Below are 17739 nucleotides of genomic sequence, written 5' to 3'. Positions count from 1 at the left end.
AATACAAAATGCAAAAATGTAGAACCCGCCCACAGATCACCTCATACTAATGGACGCCTCTCCTAGGTAGTTTTCCACCGTCATCTTCATGTGCACACTGTTGACCTTGGTTCTCAGGCCTCTTCAGTGAGAAAGAACACAGGCTCCCAATTATCGATTCATTGCTTACATTGTTGCGCTTCTCCTCCACGCCTAACTCCTAAAGCAAAAGGGGTTAGTTCTAACTAACAAAGGCAGCTGCTTCCACCTGCAACTGAAACATGAGAACAGAACTTCCTTGCATACACATGAAAATCGCTGACTACTTCTAAATGCGAGAGCACACCAGGGGAAATACATTTTCCGGTCCTGCACAGTTTGGCCAACATAAGAATAACTGAATAGGCCTTTCATATTTCAAAGTGAACATTTCATTTAGGCCTATACACGTCAAATTATACACTCGAGTTAATAAGGCTTCACACTACAACATCTACAATTATTACACGTTAAGCAGGGTATAGAGACAAAATATCGACTCCAAAATATCGACTGGACATAATATCGAGTTTTAAATATAGACTGGACAAAATATCGACTGGACATAATATCGACTACAAAAATATCGTTTTTCAGGTAAGTGAAGTAATATCGACTGTATAAAATATAGATAGCAAAAATATCGATTTTTTAATAATATATAATATTTTATAGTGTATTTTAATGTAATAATATGTGTGAATAGTGTGTATTAATGTTATAAAATATTTTATTACATGAATTTTGTTTTGATAATAATTGCGTAATGTAATTCTGTAGCGGGTTGTGGGTTTATAGGGGAATAGGGTGGGAAGTAATTTAATAATAATTACTTAATTAATATATGTTTGTTAATATTTTTAATTAATAATTAATTGATAATTAATTAATATTAATTAGTTAATTAATTAATATAATTTTGAATATATTTTGTATTAGTAAATAATTGTTAATTAATTAATTGTAATTAGTTAATTACATTAATTAGAGTACATTTTTTATATATATAATTTTGTGTTATTTTTAAGTAATTAATTTTGAAAAAATAATATTAATTATTAAAATAATTACACCTAATGTTCTAATATATTTACTTTATTGTTATTGTTAATTAATAATTAATTGGTAATTAAATAATATTGATAAATTTTGGGTAAAGGAGCATTTTTAGGGTTCAGGGTCAGTTTTCAGTTCATGGGTAAAGGGGTATTTTTAGGGTTCAGGGTCAGTTTTCAGTTCATGGGTAAAGGGGTATTTTTAGGGTTCAGGGTCAGTTTTCAGTTCATGGGTAAAGGGGTATTTTTAGGGTTCAGGGTCAGTTTTCACGTCATGGGTAAAGGGGTATTTTTAGGGTTCAGGGTCAGTTTTCAGGTCATGGGTAAAGGGGTATTTTTAGGGTTCAGGGTCAGTTTTCAGGTCATGGGTAAAGGGGTATTTTTAGGGTTCAGGGTCAGTTTTCAGGTCATGGGTAAAGGGGTATTTTTAGGGTTCAGGGTCAGTTTTCAGTTCATGGGTAAAGGGGTATTTTTAGGGTTCAGGGTCAGTTTTCAGTTCATGGGTAAAGGGGTATTTTTAGGGTTCAGGGTCAGTTTTCAGGTCATGGGTAAAGGGGTATTTTTAGGGTTCAGGGTCAGTTTTGGGTTTTTGGGTAAAGGGGTATTTTTAGGGTTCAGGGTCAGTTTTGGGTTTTTGGGTAAAGGGGTATTTTTAGGGTTCAGGGTCAACAAATAAGATTTTAAAAAATTATTTTTATTATTTTCATTTATTATTTTATTATTATAATTTAATTTAAGTCGTTTTAAGTATATTTTAGTAATTACAATTTAATATTAATTTAATTTAACACTGTTTTTAATAAAGTCGATATTTTTTACATCTATATTTTTGTTAAAGATATTTTGTACTCGATATTTTTGTACTTACCTGTTTGTAGATACAAACTCGATATTTTGACTGTCGATATTTTGTCCACGATATTTTGGCAAGTCGATATTTTGTCAGTCGATATTATTTCAGTGATCCGTTAAGCAGTTCTCATTATTTCTTCGTGCAATCTTCATCTTGGTGCACAATTGAACTAAAATGCATTCTATTGTACATACACTCTTCATTCGGCAACTGCAACATAGCAAGGGTTACACAATTCTAATAATCACACATTAATACAACACAAGTATATATACGGATGTGGACTATCTGTGATTGTGATGCACCCCAAAAATTTTAGAGCACTATCACGCTCTATCACTTATCATAATGAGATTAGGATTGTTGATATTCTAGGTACAATATTTTGGCGGGACGATATTTAAAACTCGATATTGCGGTTGAATACCCTGCCCAGCAGTGGCGTAACAAAAGTTGAGGGGCCCCCTGCAAAGAACATGGAAGCCCCCCTCTGTAGTCATTTAGGAGCTCTCAGGCCAGAGTTCTGTTCTCAGGGGGCCCCCTAGAGCTAAGTGCCATCCCATGCTGTTGGGGCCTATGTTAATTCACTGCTTTCTAGAGACTTTTGGTGTCAATGAACCTTTAAAACCTAAGTCTCTAAATGTTGTGTAGTGAGAAGAACACTTGTATAGGTTAGGTGTCAACACTGTAGCTTAACACACTAAGGGCCTAATTAAGAGTCTGGCAGTCTGAGGACCACCAGACTCGTGAGGACACAGCGGTGGAGGTCCAGCCACTGCTACAGTGGTGGCCGGACCACCATATCACAACTTTGGCAGTCGGGCTGCCATTGCACCACCGGAGCCACCAGGGAAATGCAATTCCCTGGCCATGGCGCGGCGGTCAGGGCCTCAGTAATATGCTGGTAGTGCCGCTGCGGCACCGCCATACATATTGCTAGTTTCAGGACTGCCAGCGGTGTCATGGATGTCTTTACTCCATGAAAAGGCTTGCGCTCCTGAAACACAGGGCCTCCTGTTGTCCACTCGCATGGGAATGCATGCAGGGGCACAACATGTGCCCCCTGCATGCATGCACCCCAGCTCCTGCACGGCATGGACTTTATAGTCCATGCCGTGCAAGAACTTTTTGGGGCATTTCCATTGTGGTGCACATTTTTAGAGGCACAGTTGTGGGACCACCAAAAAAAGCCTGCCATACACAAGGAAACTTGTAGTCTGGCGCACACAGGTCTGGCAGTGCAGAAGCGGGCGACTGGCTTGGCATCCACTTTCACACACTGGAGAAGTGTGGCTCAGGGGTTAGAGGCGGCAGACCCGGAAGCTGAGATCGGTCCTGGACCAGGGTTCAATTCCCCGCCTCGGCGGGTCTTGGGCTAAATATTCCACGGACTCGATAATTCTCGCTCCGGTGCCTTCTCGACTCATGGGTTCACACTCTGCGACTCTGGGCAATAGCTTGCTTAATCTCCACAACGGCCCCTCGCGGCGGGATGCCTGACTTTCACCTTGTGGATACCCGCTGGGGCTATCACCCAGGGGAATATCAGGACGGGTTCCCTAAGCAAGCGCCGGGACACCCACTGCGGGTAGCTGTGCGCTATATAAGCTCAACTACATATAAGCTCAACTACATTTACATTTACAAACTCATAATCCGTCCCTAAGTTTGTGGCAGATACATTTAAAATGAGCAGATTGCGCTCAGTTATAAATGGTCAGGCTAGGCCGGATAAGAGAGGTTTCCTCATAGCATTTGATGGTGAAGTATTATGCAGTTACCTTTCTTGAGCACAATGAGCCAATGACAATATAAACAAAAATAAATTGTATTATCTTTCTTTCAGAAATGCTTCCACTATTGGCCCGAAAAAGAAGAAACCTATGGGCGGTACAAAATTCATATCCAAGATGTGCAAGAATTTTCTGAATACACTGTCAGGGAACTAGCAATTGAGGTAAGAAAAGGGAAGGTTGTTGTTATTGTTCTATTATTGGTGCTGGTGTTGTTTTGGTATTCTTAATTCTGGTTCTGTATATAGCCAATGACTACTAGAGGATTCGAAAAACATGGAAGTTTAGTATAGTCGAGGATGTTGTCCTCATAGTAAACAACACTCTGAATTGCATCCATCTGTTATTCAACAACTAGACCGCACTCTCTCATAACCTATACAAGACTAGACTAATCAACTTTTCTTTACAAAAATCCTCTATACTCACCTTTCTTGATTGCTCAGAGCATTGTACATATAAGTCAAATGTGGCCTCCATAAATTTTATTTAAGAGGGGCAACATGAGCAACCTTTTAAGCCCTGATTCCTTTCCGGTTATCGTAGTCACTCCAAGTTATTGTCTTTATCATCACTGTCCTATTTATGTGAGGGTTAGTCAGTTGTACGATGGTACAACGCAGGTAAATACATCGTATGCCTTTAACACACATTTTTACCACACGTTTTTACCACGAATATGCTTTTACAATGCATGTCATTACCACACATTGTTTTTATACATAAAAACAATGTATTTGGGGGTGGGACCCCACACCCTTCAACTTACCTTAAATGCATGGTAGAGGCATGTATTGTAAAGGCATGCACGTGGTAAAAATATGTGTGCTAAAGAATCTGTGGTAAAGTCACAATGAGGTAATTTGCTGAATACACTGTAAGGGAACTAGCAATCGAGGTAAGAAAAGGGAATTTTGTTGTTATTGTTCTATTATTGGTGCTGGTGTTGATTTGGTATTCTTAATTCTGGTTCTATATATAGCCAATGACTACAAGAGGATTCATAAAACATAGAAGTTTATTATAGTTGAGGATGGTGTCCTCATAGTAAACAACACTCTGAATTGCATCCATCTATTATTCAACAACTAGACTGCACTCTCTCATGACCTATACAAAAATAGACTGTTCAACTTTTCTTTAGGTAAATCCTCTATACTCACCTTTCTTAATTGCTCGGAGCATTGAACATATAAGTCAAATGCGACTTCCATAAATTTTGTTTAAGAGGGGCAACATGAGCAACCTTATAAGCCCTGATTCCTTTCCGGTTATCCTTGTCGCTCCAAGTTATTGTCTTTATCATCACTGTCCTATTTATGTGAGGGTTAGTCGGTTGTAAGATGGTACAATGCAGGTAAATACATTGTAGGCCTTTACCACGCATTTTTTACCACACATGTTTTTACCACGAATATGCTTTTACAGCGCACGTCATTACCACGCATTGTTTTTATACATAAAACCAATGTATTTTGAGGGGGACCCCCACACCCTTCAACTTACCTTAAATGCATGGTAAAGGCATGTATTGTAAAGGCATGCATGTGGTAAAAATGTGTGCTAAAAAATCTGTGGTAAAGGCACAACGAGGTAAAAACCTCGTTGTTAAGGCAGTTTCCCATGCTTGCCTAATCCTGTAGACAGGATTTCCCTTATATTTGAGGTCAAAGCATTTATGAGTATATGAAGTACTACTACAGAGGCACTCTTTCATGTACTCTTGCACCTCTTTGTGAATCTACCAAAACATCCAACACCCTGATAGTAAAAGTGCAAAGACAGTGTAGTCCTTTCTATTTCAAAATTTGTTAAGGAAAATTGAATGTTCCAATTTTATTCCCATTTGAGATGTTTTGCGGCAAGTCACAAAGGCACCTAAGAGTAAATAAAAAAGTACTACTGGAGTGCTAGCTTTACGAACTTCACAATCCTTTCATGAATAGACCTCTCATATTTTTGGTTTTCCTTGGAGCACAGTAGCCAGGGTAGACTTAATCAATCAATATAAATTGTACTAACTGAAAAGCAGCAATATGTCAAAACTTGTAGTTTGATAAAGACTAATGTGGACCAGAGAGTCCAATGTTTAAAGATATATAAATGGGAGATAAACAAAATTGATCTTCAGTCCAATTCAATGTCAGCTGAAATATTAGAATAATAAAGTGGAAAATGGCGCCAATGAGAGGAAAAGGGTAGCAAATGGCAGATTCGGACCTCCTGTTTTTTTTGTTTTTAAAAAAATAGCAAGATTTATGAGATTGACCTGCTCTACTATGAACTTAGTGACCTTATTTGATCCAAATATTTTCTGTGGCACTTGATAAATACCATCTGTTTTTTTAGTACCAGTTGAAAAGCAATACTATTTGTATACACTGACACAGCTGTTGGAACCAGCAAGAAAATGATAGCATTATCTGACAAGAAGTTGTCATTTATGAGTCATCAGCAACTGCAAAAGGTTTCTCCTTGCTGACCCTGAAATGTAAATAGTACATTACGCTTAGTGCAGTGTATTCACTTCCGTTGAATTTGTCAGGTACAAATTATGTGTCATGTCTCATCTTGTGAGGCCATGTGCCTGAAGTTTATGTGATGTACCTTTCCATCATGTCACTAGCAGGAAAAATGGTCACTTATGCTACCCAAATAATTTTTCTGAAAATATATCAATGTATAAGTGTCAGCTTATTATTGGGTGAAAGCTCAAATGTTGCATCTCTAGGGCTCCAAATGCACACAATGGTGAACACAACAGAGAAGAAATACATCAGAGAGATTAAACTGAGATGTATATGTTTTAATTCTTAAGTAGTTTCAAAGTGGTGAAGAAAGTGGAAACAATGCTATCGTTTCACTTTTCTAAGCTACCTACACTGTAGCACCTTTCTCTTTGCTTCTCTGCCCAGCTGCAGGATGAACGACGGCATGTGAAGCACTACCTGTACTCATCGTGGCTCGACCATCAGACCCCAGAGAGTGCCAAGCCACTGCTGAGACTGTTGGCCGAAGTGGAAGAAAGGACGCAGGTGGCAGATGGCAGAGGGCCAGTAGTTGTTCACTGCAGGTAAGAGGCTGGCCAGAGAGGTAGCATACTGGCCGTATGGTACAGTTACAGAGGTTTTTGATGTGTGATTCTTGGGCCGTATTTTACAGAGTACAACAGGCATTTGCGCCAGATTTGCACACCACCAGGGCACTTTGGTATTACAGAAGGGCCCACAGACGCTGGTGTGGCCCCATCTGTAGTACGTGTAGCGCTGGCCCACATATAGCACTGGCGCTCTCTTTAAGGGCGTTCCCTCATTTGCATTGGGGCAATCTCTTTGCGTCGTATTATAGATGCAGGCACAAGGGTAAAGATGCTGTCAAGAGGTGCGCTGACAGTGTCAATGCGCACCCTGATGGCAGCCCCCAGATATCCCATTGCATTAGTGTTAGGTTTGGCTGTCATGCGTGAGCCTTAGAGGCAGTGCTGTAGGCTTGCCTTGGTGATGTAGAATAGCATCTCATGCATCAAACTAAAACTGAAAGAAATGTGAAAGATAGTGAGACAGATAGCGTATATAAACAAAAGGATTTGAGATCAGATGGGTTACATTTAGGGAGCCTTCAAATCTTTATTGCTATTGTGAATTCTAAGTGGCTTTAGATAATCAACTGAGCATTCTCAGATATGTTATAAAGGTGTACGAATCACTGGTTGTCTAATCATGACATATCAATAGATTCTGCTTGCTAAGGCTAAAAGCCCTGGTAATACAGAGTTATTATAGCCTTATAGCCCGCCGTAGAGTGCTATACCGGCTATTAAAGGCCCTCTCCAGCGTTAAAGACCCCGAGCCGAAGGCGAGGGCCTTTAACAAGGGAGAGGGACTTTAATAGCAGTATAGCCCATCTACGAAGGGCTATAAGGCTATTAGAACATTCTGTCCTCTAGTGACAGAATGTTCTAACAAAAAAAACAAAGCCTTTTGGAAGCGTGAGGGGATTGGAATCCCCTCAGGCTCCCTGAAACCTTTGTTCACAGCCAGAGCTGTGAACAAAGAAACATTGGAATGTTGGAGCTCCGGGCTTATACCAGCCAATATAAGCCCAGAGCACTCCATTGTTTTCAATGGAGCTCCCAACATTCCAATGTTTTAATAACGTGTAAACCTCAGGATTCTCCATTTAATGATGGTTGGATATAACTTTTATTCAACCCAGTGCAGGGATTGGTCGGACGGGCTGCTTCATCGCTACCAGCATTGGATGCCAGCAGTTGAAGACGACGGGCGAGGTAGACGTCTTGGGAATTGTTTGCAAGCTTCGCCTAGACAGGTATGATGCATGGAGCAGAGCAAGCACGTTGTTACTGCTTTCAGTGATTCACATTATTGTATGTAGTCAAAACTTAAAACATAGAAATACGGATGTCTCGTAGGTATTCACTGTAATACTTACATGGTTATCTTCCAAAGGCATACATTTGCTGCTGGTCTTGGCTCAGGCAGGATTGCACTAAAATAGATATTGCGGGTACTGAAAATTCCAGCAAAAAGTAAATTAATAATGTTTCACACAAAGACAAATAATCAAGAGAAAATGTGTATGTTCAAAGGACAGAAGGATGGAAACCTGGTAGACAGATGTAAATAATTTCAACTACATATAGGTGCTAGCTGTAAGGTTTTCGACCTCTACTCCACTGTTAAAGAGAAAATTGGATTTTCATCTTGGAATTTATTGTTGGTGTTGAAAGTTGTTTATTCGGTTCAGTTTGTTATTTAGCTAGTCGGACATACAATTTTTTCACTGGATGTAATAAATGTGTGAAGTTGGCAGGAGTTAGAGCAACAAACATAGTGAAGTTGGCGATTACGGATGTGCGAAATAAATGTAAATAGATTTTTCGTAATTATGTGAAATTTCAGAAAGAATATGAGAAATTATGTCGATTTATACGGAATGTAAAACCTGCATTTGGCACTATATTTAATCATAAAAGTCCTACTCATGTTTGCTTCGAAAATGAAGAGGCATTTTTACTAAAACGAAATAGTGTAAGCAACACAAGCATTAGCCTCTTGTTGTGTTTGTTATAGTGTTTTTTCACATATGGAGTGTATTTGAAGGACATGGTGTAACAGCATACTTTAGCAACAAACATAACATGAAATTCATTTAATTACGTGAGATTATGCTGCTGTAATAGAAATTTCACCCGGGCCTCGTCACAATGCTGGACGTAGGCTACAGAAAGTGATCTACATATGTAAACTACTAGGTATCGATTTTTAGCCTCTTCAACAAATTAATACAAATCCAAGTACTGTGATTACCAGCACAATTATATTATCTCTCCCAATGATTAAAGTAGTTGCTGAAATTGATCAAAGGAAAATTTGGCACAATATAGAGTAATACTTGAATCCCAAAAATACATATATATAAATTTGCTAACCTAAATCCCACCAAAAGTGTATATCCCACAACCATCTAGGAATATATAAATATTCAGAATGCAAATTACAATAAAAAACCAATATGTATATAGCTAAAGAATAGTAATAGTTAGGTCTGGGTTTCATAGGAAATGCCTTTTTTGTTGTGTTAATAACTTCTTAACATTGGTGCCATTTGACGAATTTTCCCTAAACTTTTCAAAATAGTGCTATTTTTTGCCCAGTGTCTTCATGGAAAGTTTCAGGGTGATATGTCAAGTGGTGGCTGACAAAAAAGAGGGAGCTCCAAAATGTAAAATGCATGTGCAATTTCTATAGGAATTTTAGAAAAAGGCGACAGGCCAAAACACTGAACGGAATTACGTCAAAGTTGTCAGGAAGCTAGTTCTTAGTCCAGAATGTATTTGCCTATTGGGAGCAGACATCTGCTTCCCTGTCTGCACTCTTGAGGGCCGGAAACTCAGATCGCTCCAGTCTAGCGGAAGAATGCAAAAACACTTGCTTCTGCCAGGTAGGGGTAATGCCAGCACCCAATGCACCCAGGATTGGTGCACGTGGGGATCTAAGGAGGCCCGTGTGCTCCCTCCGGTGCCCCCAACATTGCTGTGGGGTCCTTTAGGTCGTAAAGGCTCGGGAGGAGGGCTGTGCACCCCACTCCCATTTCAATCAAAAAAATCAGCCCCCGAGGGATGGGGTTCCTGGGGCTCATAGTGGCTTGGGGTGGGGGGGCCACATTTCCCCCACCTTTTAAGGACAATATGGCCTGGTATATGGTGTCCCACTTGGTCCATAGTGGCTCAGGGAGGGGTTATGATCCTCCCTCTCCTAAAAATAGAAAAAGGTCCCCTGGGGTGGGTGCCCCCGGAGGCGTTAATGCATCAGGGAGGAGGGCCATGCACCACTGCCCCTTTAAAAATAATACAGCCCTTCGGCCTGTAAAGGCTCAAGAATGGGGTTCACACACCCACTCATGATAAAAAAGAAAGCAGCCCCATGGTTTGGGTTCCCCAGAGCCTGTAAACCCTCTAAAGTCTCGGGAGGTGGGACACACAGCCCCTCCCCTTTAATTATTTTTAAAAAGGCGTTCCGAGTAGGCACCGGGACACAAAAATGAATAGAAAATGAGCGGCAGGAGTCGTTCATTTATTATTCTACGCTCCTTGAAAGAGCTCGCCCTAATGCTCTGCAAGGGTTTTTCTGTGTTTATTTTTGTGAGCTTGATGGGGCCCCTAAAATAGAGAGGGGTAAGACTCAGCCATTTTTAATGTTGTGGGGGCTGCAGGAAATGTAGCAGCTCTCCAGCAACATTAATAATTAAACATTAAGTCTCCTGTGTCATTAAATCCATGACCAGAGGAGAACTTACTATATTTTTTTAAGCAATTCTTGTTGGATCTCTATGCTCTTCAGCTGGAGTGCAAGGCCCTTTTGTGGTTGCTCATATGGTCTATGTCTCTGAGTCTTTTTTTCAACATTTTTCAGCCCAAAAATGCAATAATAAAAACTATGTTGAAAGAAAGACTTGCATTGTTTATTTTATTTAAAAAGTATTAAACATTTTTTTAAATTATCATTATTATTAATCATTACATTGTATGAATTACTGAAATATACGTTTTACAAAAAATATGATGATATTTGGAGAATGAGGATAGATCTGTATATATATTAATATGCTCATCCCTTAATAAAACCAATAGGCTCACTTTTTATATTTGGTGTTGTGACTTTTGGGCACAGTCAGTAAGCCTGCCTGATTGCGGCCAGGCCCTTTGAGACCAACTGAACACTACACATGCCATCAATGCCAAGTAGGAGGTCGAAGGATGGAAGGAGCTAGAGGGCCGAGGAGAGTGCGGGTTGTCTAGCGCGGGGTTGAATGAAGGACCGGCGAGGCCACAACGTGATGGTGAACTCATAGAAATGAAGGTAGAAAGATGTATCAAGGAAGGGAGCTGTAACTTTGGGGTACGCAAAGCGGCACGGTAGCTTACATTATATAAAACATATATACACCTGCACAAACACACATTTGCACATTAACAACATATTCAACAACTAGCAGACAAAATGGTGAAATCAGAAATTACTTTCATACTGTTACTCTACCAGTATCTGGTATTTAATGCAGAGAAGAAAGGATTTAAAAAACTCCCTGTCACCTTGGTCATCCTTTAAAAGCACATTGAATACACTGATTATGGTGACCATCAGATAGTCATGTAACTCTTGGTGTAATCAAGCTGCGAATCCTCGTTTCTTTGTGTGCCGCTTTAACCTGCTTTATGGCTGAAGTTGTCTTGTCTGTTCACAGGTTTCCATATACAATCCACGGTGTGTGGGTATGTAGTTTCGTAACATATTATGAGGGGTGTTTTAATGGGATTCACAATCAATGGGACATTGGTAAATTTTAGGGATTTTCAGTTTTGCTTAATATTGACTTTTTCATTCATGTGTTTGTTCGATTGGTGCTGTTTGCTTTGTTTTCATTCTAATATTTCACAGTTTACATCATTGCAGTTTCTGATTTGTTTCTGTTTTAAGGGTTGTTTTCGTATGCGAAAATGGGCCCAGATAGTCTAATGTTCAAAATTCCATTTGACTAAGTAGAAATGATTTGTGACTAATTAATGTTGACTTTTGTCGGGGAAATGAGGAATGAAGATAGATGTTAAAGGAGATTTAAAAGTGATTTTTGGCCGAATGGATGACTGGGACTGAAAAAGACAATGGTAGGATGGAGGAAAACGATATGTTAAAATGAGAAAGGAAGAAGTCTGGAATATAGAGAACAAGGTTTACAGTATAGATGGAGGAAATGGATATTGAATTAAAATGGATGATTGAGAATACTTCGAAAGTAAGGGAAGTAGGTGGACTGAATGGGGAAGAAGGGTAGAGCCTGCACGAGATTGATGGAAATGGGCAGGATGGAAGAGCAAAGATGGATGGAGTGATGGTGAATGGAGCAAGATTCCCAAGACTGCATGGCAGTTAATGTTGAGTTGGATGAAAGAAGATTAAGGGGAGTTGATTGAAGTGGAGAATGGATAAATATGTAATTGGAAGGAAGGGGAATGATTGAAAAAGGAGCATAGAAAGTATACATACTTGGAGATTAGGGAATACATGGAAAAGAAGGAAAAAGAGAGCAGAAAGCCAGTGGTTGGAAAAATAAGAAAGGAAGGGGAATACCAAGAACAGATATAATGAAGAAAGTAAGGAATGAGGATGCTTAGTAGTAGATTAGAGAGTGCTTTGAGGAGTAGAAGGGATAGTGACATTAAAGAAGAGGAAGGAGAGAGGGTAGAAAGGTAGAAATCATGGCTTATAGAAGTCAAGAAGGAAAGCTAATGACACGGAAGAAAGAATATTAATGCAAAAGAGGATGGGAGAACTATTGAAAGCAAAGCATAAGGATGATTGGGAGTAGGATGAAGTATATGTTGAATGGGAGGAATTTAAGAATATTTAAGAGAATCAATGAAGAGGCTAAGAAGAAGGATTGAGACACAAAATAACAAGGACTAAGTGGTAAAGGAGGATGGCTTGGAGTGACTACATATGATGGATAGAGGGGATAGAAAAATATGGATGGAGAGCATGAGAAGAAGGAAATACATGGAAGTGAGAGCAGATGATGGAGCAGGAGAGGAAGGAATATGGATGGGAGAACTGGAAACAAGGATGAAAGGGAGGAGAGGAAGGGAAGCAGATGGGTGGGTGCAAAGAGTACAAAGTTGTAGAAAGATATATATTTCAAAACAGAAGACATTGGATGGACAGAAAAGGGTAAGGAATCGTGTATAGATGGATATAAGCATAATAAACAATGTAAGAATGGAAATTAGGGAACATGAAAAAAGAAAATCCATAGAAGTTGAAGGAACTATGATGAAAGGTTATGAGGAGGAAGGTGGTGGCCGAACAAGAGGATAACGCATGAATGGAAAAGGAGGAAGGACGATCCATAGAAAGGGAACGGAGTGGATGGATTGAAGAGGCAAGGAGGATTAATGCAATAAAGAACAAATAATAGGAAGGAGAAAAAAGATTGGAATACAGGCATGTTGGAGAAATGGAGAGATTAATGCTCTCTCACATTAGAATTCATAAGAGCAGTTATTAATTCAGCCCATCACTCAGACACTCCCAGTGAATGAAATGAAGAAAGGAAGGAAAACAATATAATGGAGCTATGTGAGCATGATGTTATCACGGTGGGCTTGAGCCAATGAGAGTGGTTTGGCTCCACTAATAATTCATGTTTTAAGGTAGAACTCTAGGGTCTGTATTATAAATAGGGTACACTTTTCCTGTTTGCACCACAATGTACTTTTAAACAAGTGCGCTGGGTACAAACAGAGACAGTTCACCTTATTACAATGAATATACCGTCCTCTTAAAATATCCCTGGCACTACATGTCTGCCAGTGCTATCAGTATTACAGAAGGGAACTCAAAGCACCTGCAGCACCTTCTCTAATATCATAGTGCCCTGTGGATGCAAAAAGTGGGTGCAAACTCTTGTTGTGCCCCGGGCCACTATCTGTAATACAGCCCCAGAAGTAGTTCAGGCTAAAAATGCGTCCTTTGCAGACTAGCTCAGTACATTGTCACACTCTTGTGCCAAAGAAATAAATAGTTCTCTGGGCAGGACACTTTGTTTGGATGCTGTTTCAAACTGAGTTGTCTTTAGAAGCAGAGCAGGCACATGGTGATTATTTACAACGTAGAAAATTGTTAATATTTAACAGAGGAAATGTGACGTTCAAATGGTCATTTGTGTTGAACTATGTATTAAAGTACCTAGGACTCATGTACACACACTTAATTGTGAACAATATGCCTACATTGCAGAGCAATGCACCATCTATCTTTTGAGGCAAAGCTAGTTCCAGCACATTCACTCCTGGGTATGTTCCTGATCAGTTTCTTATATGTCAGTGATTACCAGTCCCCCTTCCAATTGCTGGAACACACGGGCGTCTTCAAGATAGAAGTATTTATCACTGTGGTGAGCGCTAAAGAAAACAGTGAGCAAAGCAGTGTGTTTGTTATAAAGATTCAGAAATAGAGCTGACCCTAACGGAACTCCATAGTTCATGTTGGTAGCTTGAAAGAATGCTTGTTTTAATTACTTGGTGAAATTATTTAAGAAGGATTCAATTGAAGTAATGGTGCTCCCACACACTGAAGCATCCACTGTTGGGAGGTCGAGCAATGCTTCATGGTATCATGTGTTGCATACATTTACAGTAATAGTCTGCACATGCTTGGCCTTTTCATGGGTTGCATGTAGTAGTTTAAGTTCCTCATGGGCAATTTTGATGATTTCTTGTAATAGATGGTTATGGTGTAAATGACCTCAGAGGTAGCTTTGGATGTGATGGCCTACCCTGTGATCACTGTCATAATGAAGATTGAGTAGACATGTCTGAAGGTCTGGGACTAGATGGAGGTGTTTGCCATCTTGTACATTACAGGAGGTACATGTTGGCAGCATCTTTTTCAGAGCAGTAGTAGTAATTTACCATCTCAGGATTCAATGTGAATGTGTAGAATCTGAAACTATTTCTTGGCGTGCTTTGTTGAGACCTGGCACATCAGTCTGAAGAATGATGCAAAGGGTCAAAAGGATTAGAAACATCAGAGATCGCTAAGTGTGATCATGATGGGAGGAGATACGTGCCTTCAATCAAAGCAAAAACTCAAAGTTCAGGGAAAGTTTTTATATATGTAAATGAGCAAGTTGTGACTTTGAGATAAATCTTGCTCATATAAGTGTGATTCATGTATAATGTTTATATGGCAAACATTGCTTCCGCAAGTATGTGATACAAATGTATTTTAATCACTGATATTCACTTCCTTAACCTATCAATCAATCAATCCATCAGGGAATTGTGAAGTGCGCTACTCACCTATGAGGGTCTCATGGCACTGGGGGGGTCGTGGGGGGCTAGTGCAGCTCTGAGTCAGCCAAAAAAACAGGTCTTGAGGCTCTTCCTGAAGGTGTGCATAGTAGGGGAACGTCTGATGTTGACCGGGAGCTTGTTCCAGGCCTTTGCCTCGTCGTAGGAGAAGGCTCTTCTACCCGTTCTGGTTTTGCAGATGAGCGGGGTTTTTGCTAGAATGGGGTCGGCAGGGTGGAGGTTTCTTTTGGGTACATGGAAGGAGACTCTTTCATTGAGGTATTTGGGTCCAATGTTGTGGAGGAATTTGTAGGCGTGGGTGAGTATCTTGAAAGTTACTCTCTTCACGATGGGGAGCCTTTGGAGGTCTTGCAGGTGTTGGGTGATGTGATCATGCCGTGGGATGCCAAGGACGTGTCTGGCCGTGGTATTCTGGATGGTCTTGAGTTTGTGTAGCAGGGATTTGTTGACTCCAGCATAGAGGGCATTTCCATAGTCCAGTCTGCTTGTTATGAGTGTATGGGAGACAGTCTTTCTGGCTTCAGGGGGGATTCATTTGAAGGTCGTGCAAAGGATGCGGAGGGTGTTGAAGCAGGTGGAGGGGACAGCATTGATCTGGCGAGTCATGGTGAGGGAAGAGTCGTGTATGATGCTGAGGTTCCGGGTGTAGTCCATGGGGGTAGGGGAGTTGCCGAGAGCGGTCATCACTAGGTGTTGTCCCAAGCTGAGGGGTGGGTCAGAGGACGAGGACTTCTGTCTTCTTCGAGTTGCGCTTCAGACAGCCGCTGCTCATCCAGGATGCGATGTATTTAATTCTTTCCTGCAAGCTGAGTCTGGTGGCATCGGGTTCCTTCGTGAGGGAGAGGATAAGGTGGGTGTCGTCAGCAAAGGATACTATGCTGAGTCCATGCTGTCTGAAGATGGAGCAAGATGAACGATGAACCACAGAATTGCTTACTGTAAGACAGGCTTCTCCAACAAGTAGCTCATGAGCCTCTGGTAGTTCTCCCATGTGCTGACCAGTCTACTAAATTAACAGTTTTTGCTTGATTGAAATAATATACATGTACCAAAATAAGAGACTGTAAAGTCAATAGGAAAATGTGTTTCTTTTCAGTACTGATAAGCTGATATTTGGAGAAAAAAATGGCAGAATTTTTTTAAATGTACTAAAAGCTGATAATTGAGAGATAAATTAAGTAGCACTAGAGAGACCGTTTTACAAATGGTATTACCATGGTGCCAGAGGCGTTTATATATTACCCAATTAGAGGCATTCCTATTGACAAAGACGTGTTTACATTACTGCTGGCACCATGCATGAAGCACTGATGATTGTAAGTAGTAATCTTGCATATGGTGGTCACTAATGTAATCTTTGTGATCAGTATTACAACGCTAATAATATTAATAACTCTTGATGAGTTTCATTGAACGTAAGTAGCTCTTATTACAGAAAAGGTTGGACACCCTGCTACAAGCAATGCACACACTATGTATATGTAGGAAGAATGAATTTAAATCTACATTTTCCCTGTCAGGTATCATCTTCTCTAACCGTAAGCACATTAGGAAATTATTGCGTAGATTAGTGTTCTTTTTGCAGAAAACGGTATGTTTAAATCAGGGACTCAGAATCGGGTAGTAAATGCATTCCAAAACATTTGTGAAAAATTATAGTTAGTTTGTCTGCTTGCACACCAAGTTTGCTTTGCATGACTTGTTCACTTCTCTAACGCTACCCTAGTTTCCGAACCTTTGAACATCCATTTCGAAATTAGGACCCCATGCATAAAGCCTTTCAGGAATTCATGGAAGTGTTCCTGACAGGTGTAAATGGTATTACTACTTTGGATTTCTCAGTCACAAGTGTGGAGAAATATGCAGTAGTAAACTCTATGCAAAGGTTAGGACGTGAACGAATCAGGACATGATTAGCCCCATCAGTCTGTGACTGCCTTAACACCATGCGCGCAGCGGCTTTTCACGCTGTGCGCTGACTTTTTAAAAAACCCGCGTTACATGACGAGCTCAGCTCGTCATGAGCGTACGAGAACCGTAACTCATGACGAGCTCAGCTCGTCATGAGCGTCGAAGGGGTTAAATATAAAACACTAAGGGCCTGATTTAGATCTTGGCAGATGGGTTACTCCGTCACAACGGTGATAGATATCCCATTTGCTGAAATACAAATCCCATAGGATATAATGGAATTCATATTTCTGCAGACGGAATATCCGTCACCGTTGTGACGGAGTAACCAATCCGCAAGATGTAAATTAGGCACTGAGTTAGTTGACAGTCACAAATTCTCATATGACAATTTTCAACCTTGGAAATGGTCAAAGCTGTGCTCCAGCTTAGGCGACTAGTACCTTATGTTCTAGATTGGGAAGTGCAAGGGATTACCTTCAATCGAGGATGTATGGGAAGGGGTTTCCACATAGAAAAAAAAGAAGCGAAAAGTGCAGGCGGCATTTCCCCAGGCTGGACGTGTACACTGTGAAGACATTTTCGGGGCCTTAAATGTATCCATTGAGGTTGTTTATCACTGACTATTGTATCACCAAATTGAAACCTAAGCACATCGGTTCAGCACTTCACTCTCAAGGTAGTAATGCCAGAGCAGTCTCAGGCTATTTAGGAAGG

General features: G+C 40.3%; 1 protein-coding gene across 2 annotated transcripts in view; it reads left to right on the top strand.

The window, feature by feature from the left end:
• The window catches only part of PTPN7 (protein tyrosine phosphatase non-receptor type 7), a 418932-nt gene that overhangs the window by 351070 nt on the left and 50123 nt on the right, over positions 1-17739 (top strand). For both annotated transcript variants that reach the window (XM_086923125.1, XM_086923126.1), the window contains 3 exons: positions 3773-3883; positions 6635-6792; positions 7935-8048. In XM_086923125.1, the coding sequence (XP_086779251.1) occupies positions 3773-3883; positions 6635-6792; positions 7935-8048 (383 nt within the window). The remainder of the gene's footprint in view (positions 1-3772; positions 3884-6634; positions 6793-7934; positions 8049-17739) is intronic.

Source organism: Lissotriton vulgaris, chromosome 5 (assembly GCF_964263255.1).
Source record: "Lissotriton vulgaris chromosome 5, aLisVul1.2, whole genome shotgun sequence".
Taxonomy (NCBI): domain Eukaryota; kingdom Metazoa; phylum Chordata; class Amphibia; order Caudata; family Salamandridae; genus Lissotriton; species Lissotriton vulgaris.
Note: the sequence above shows the minus strand (reverse complement) of the source record. Positions and strands in the feature narration are given on the sequence as shown.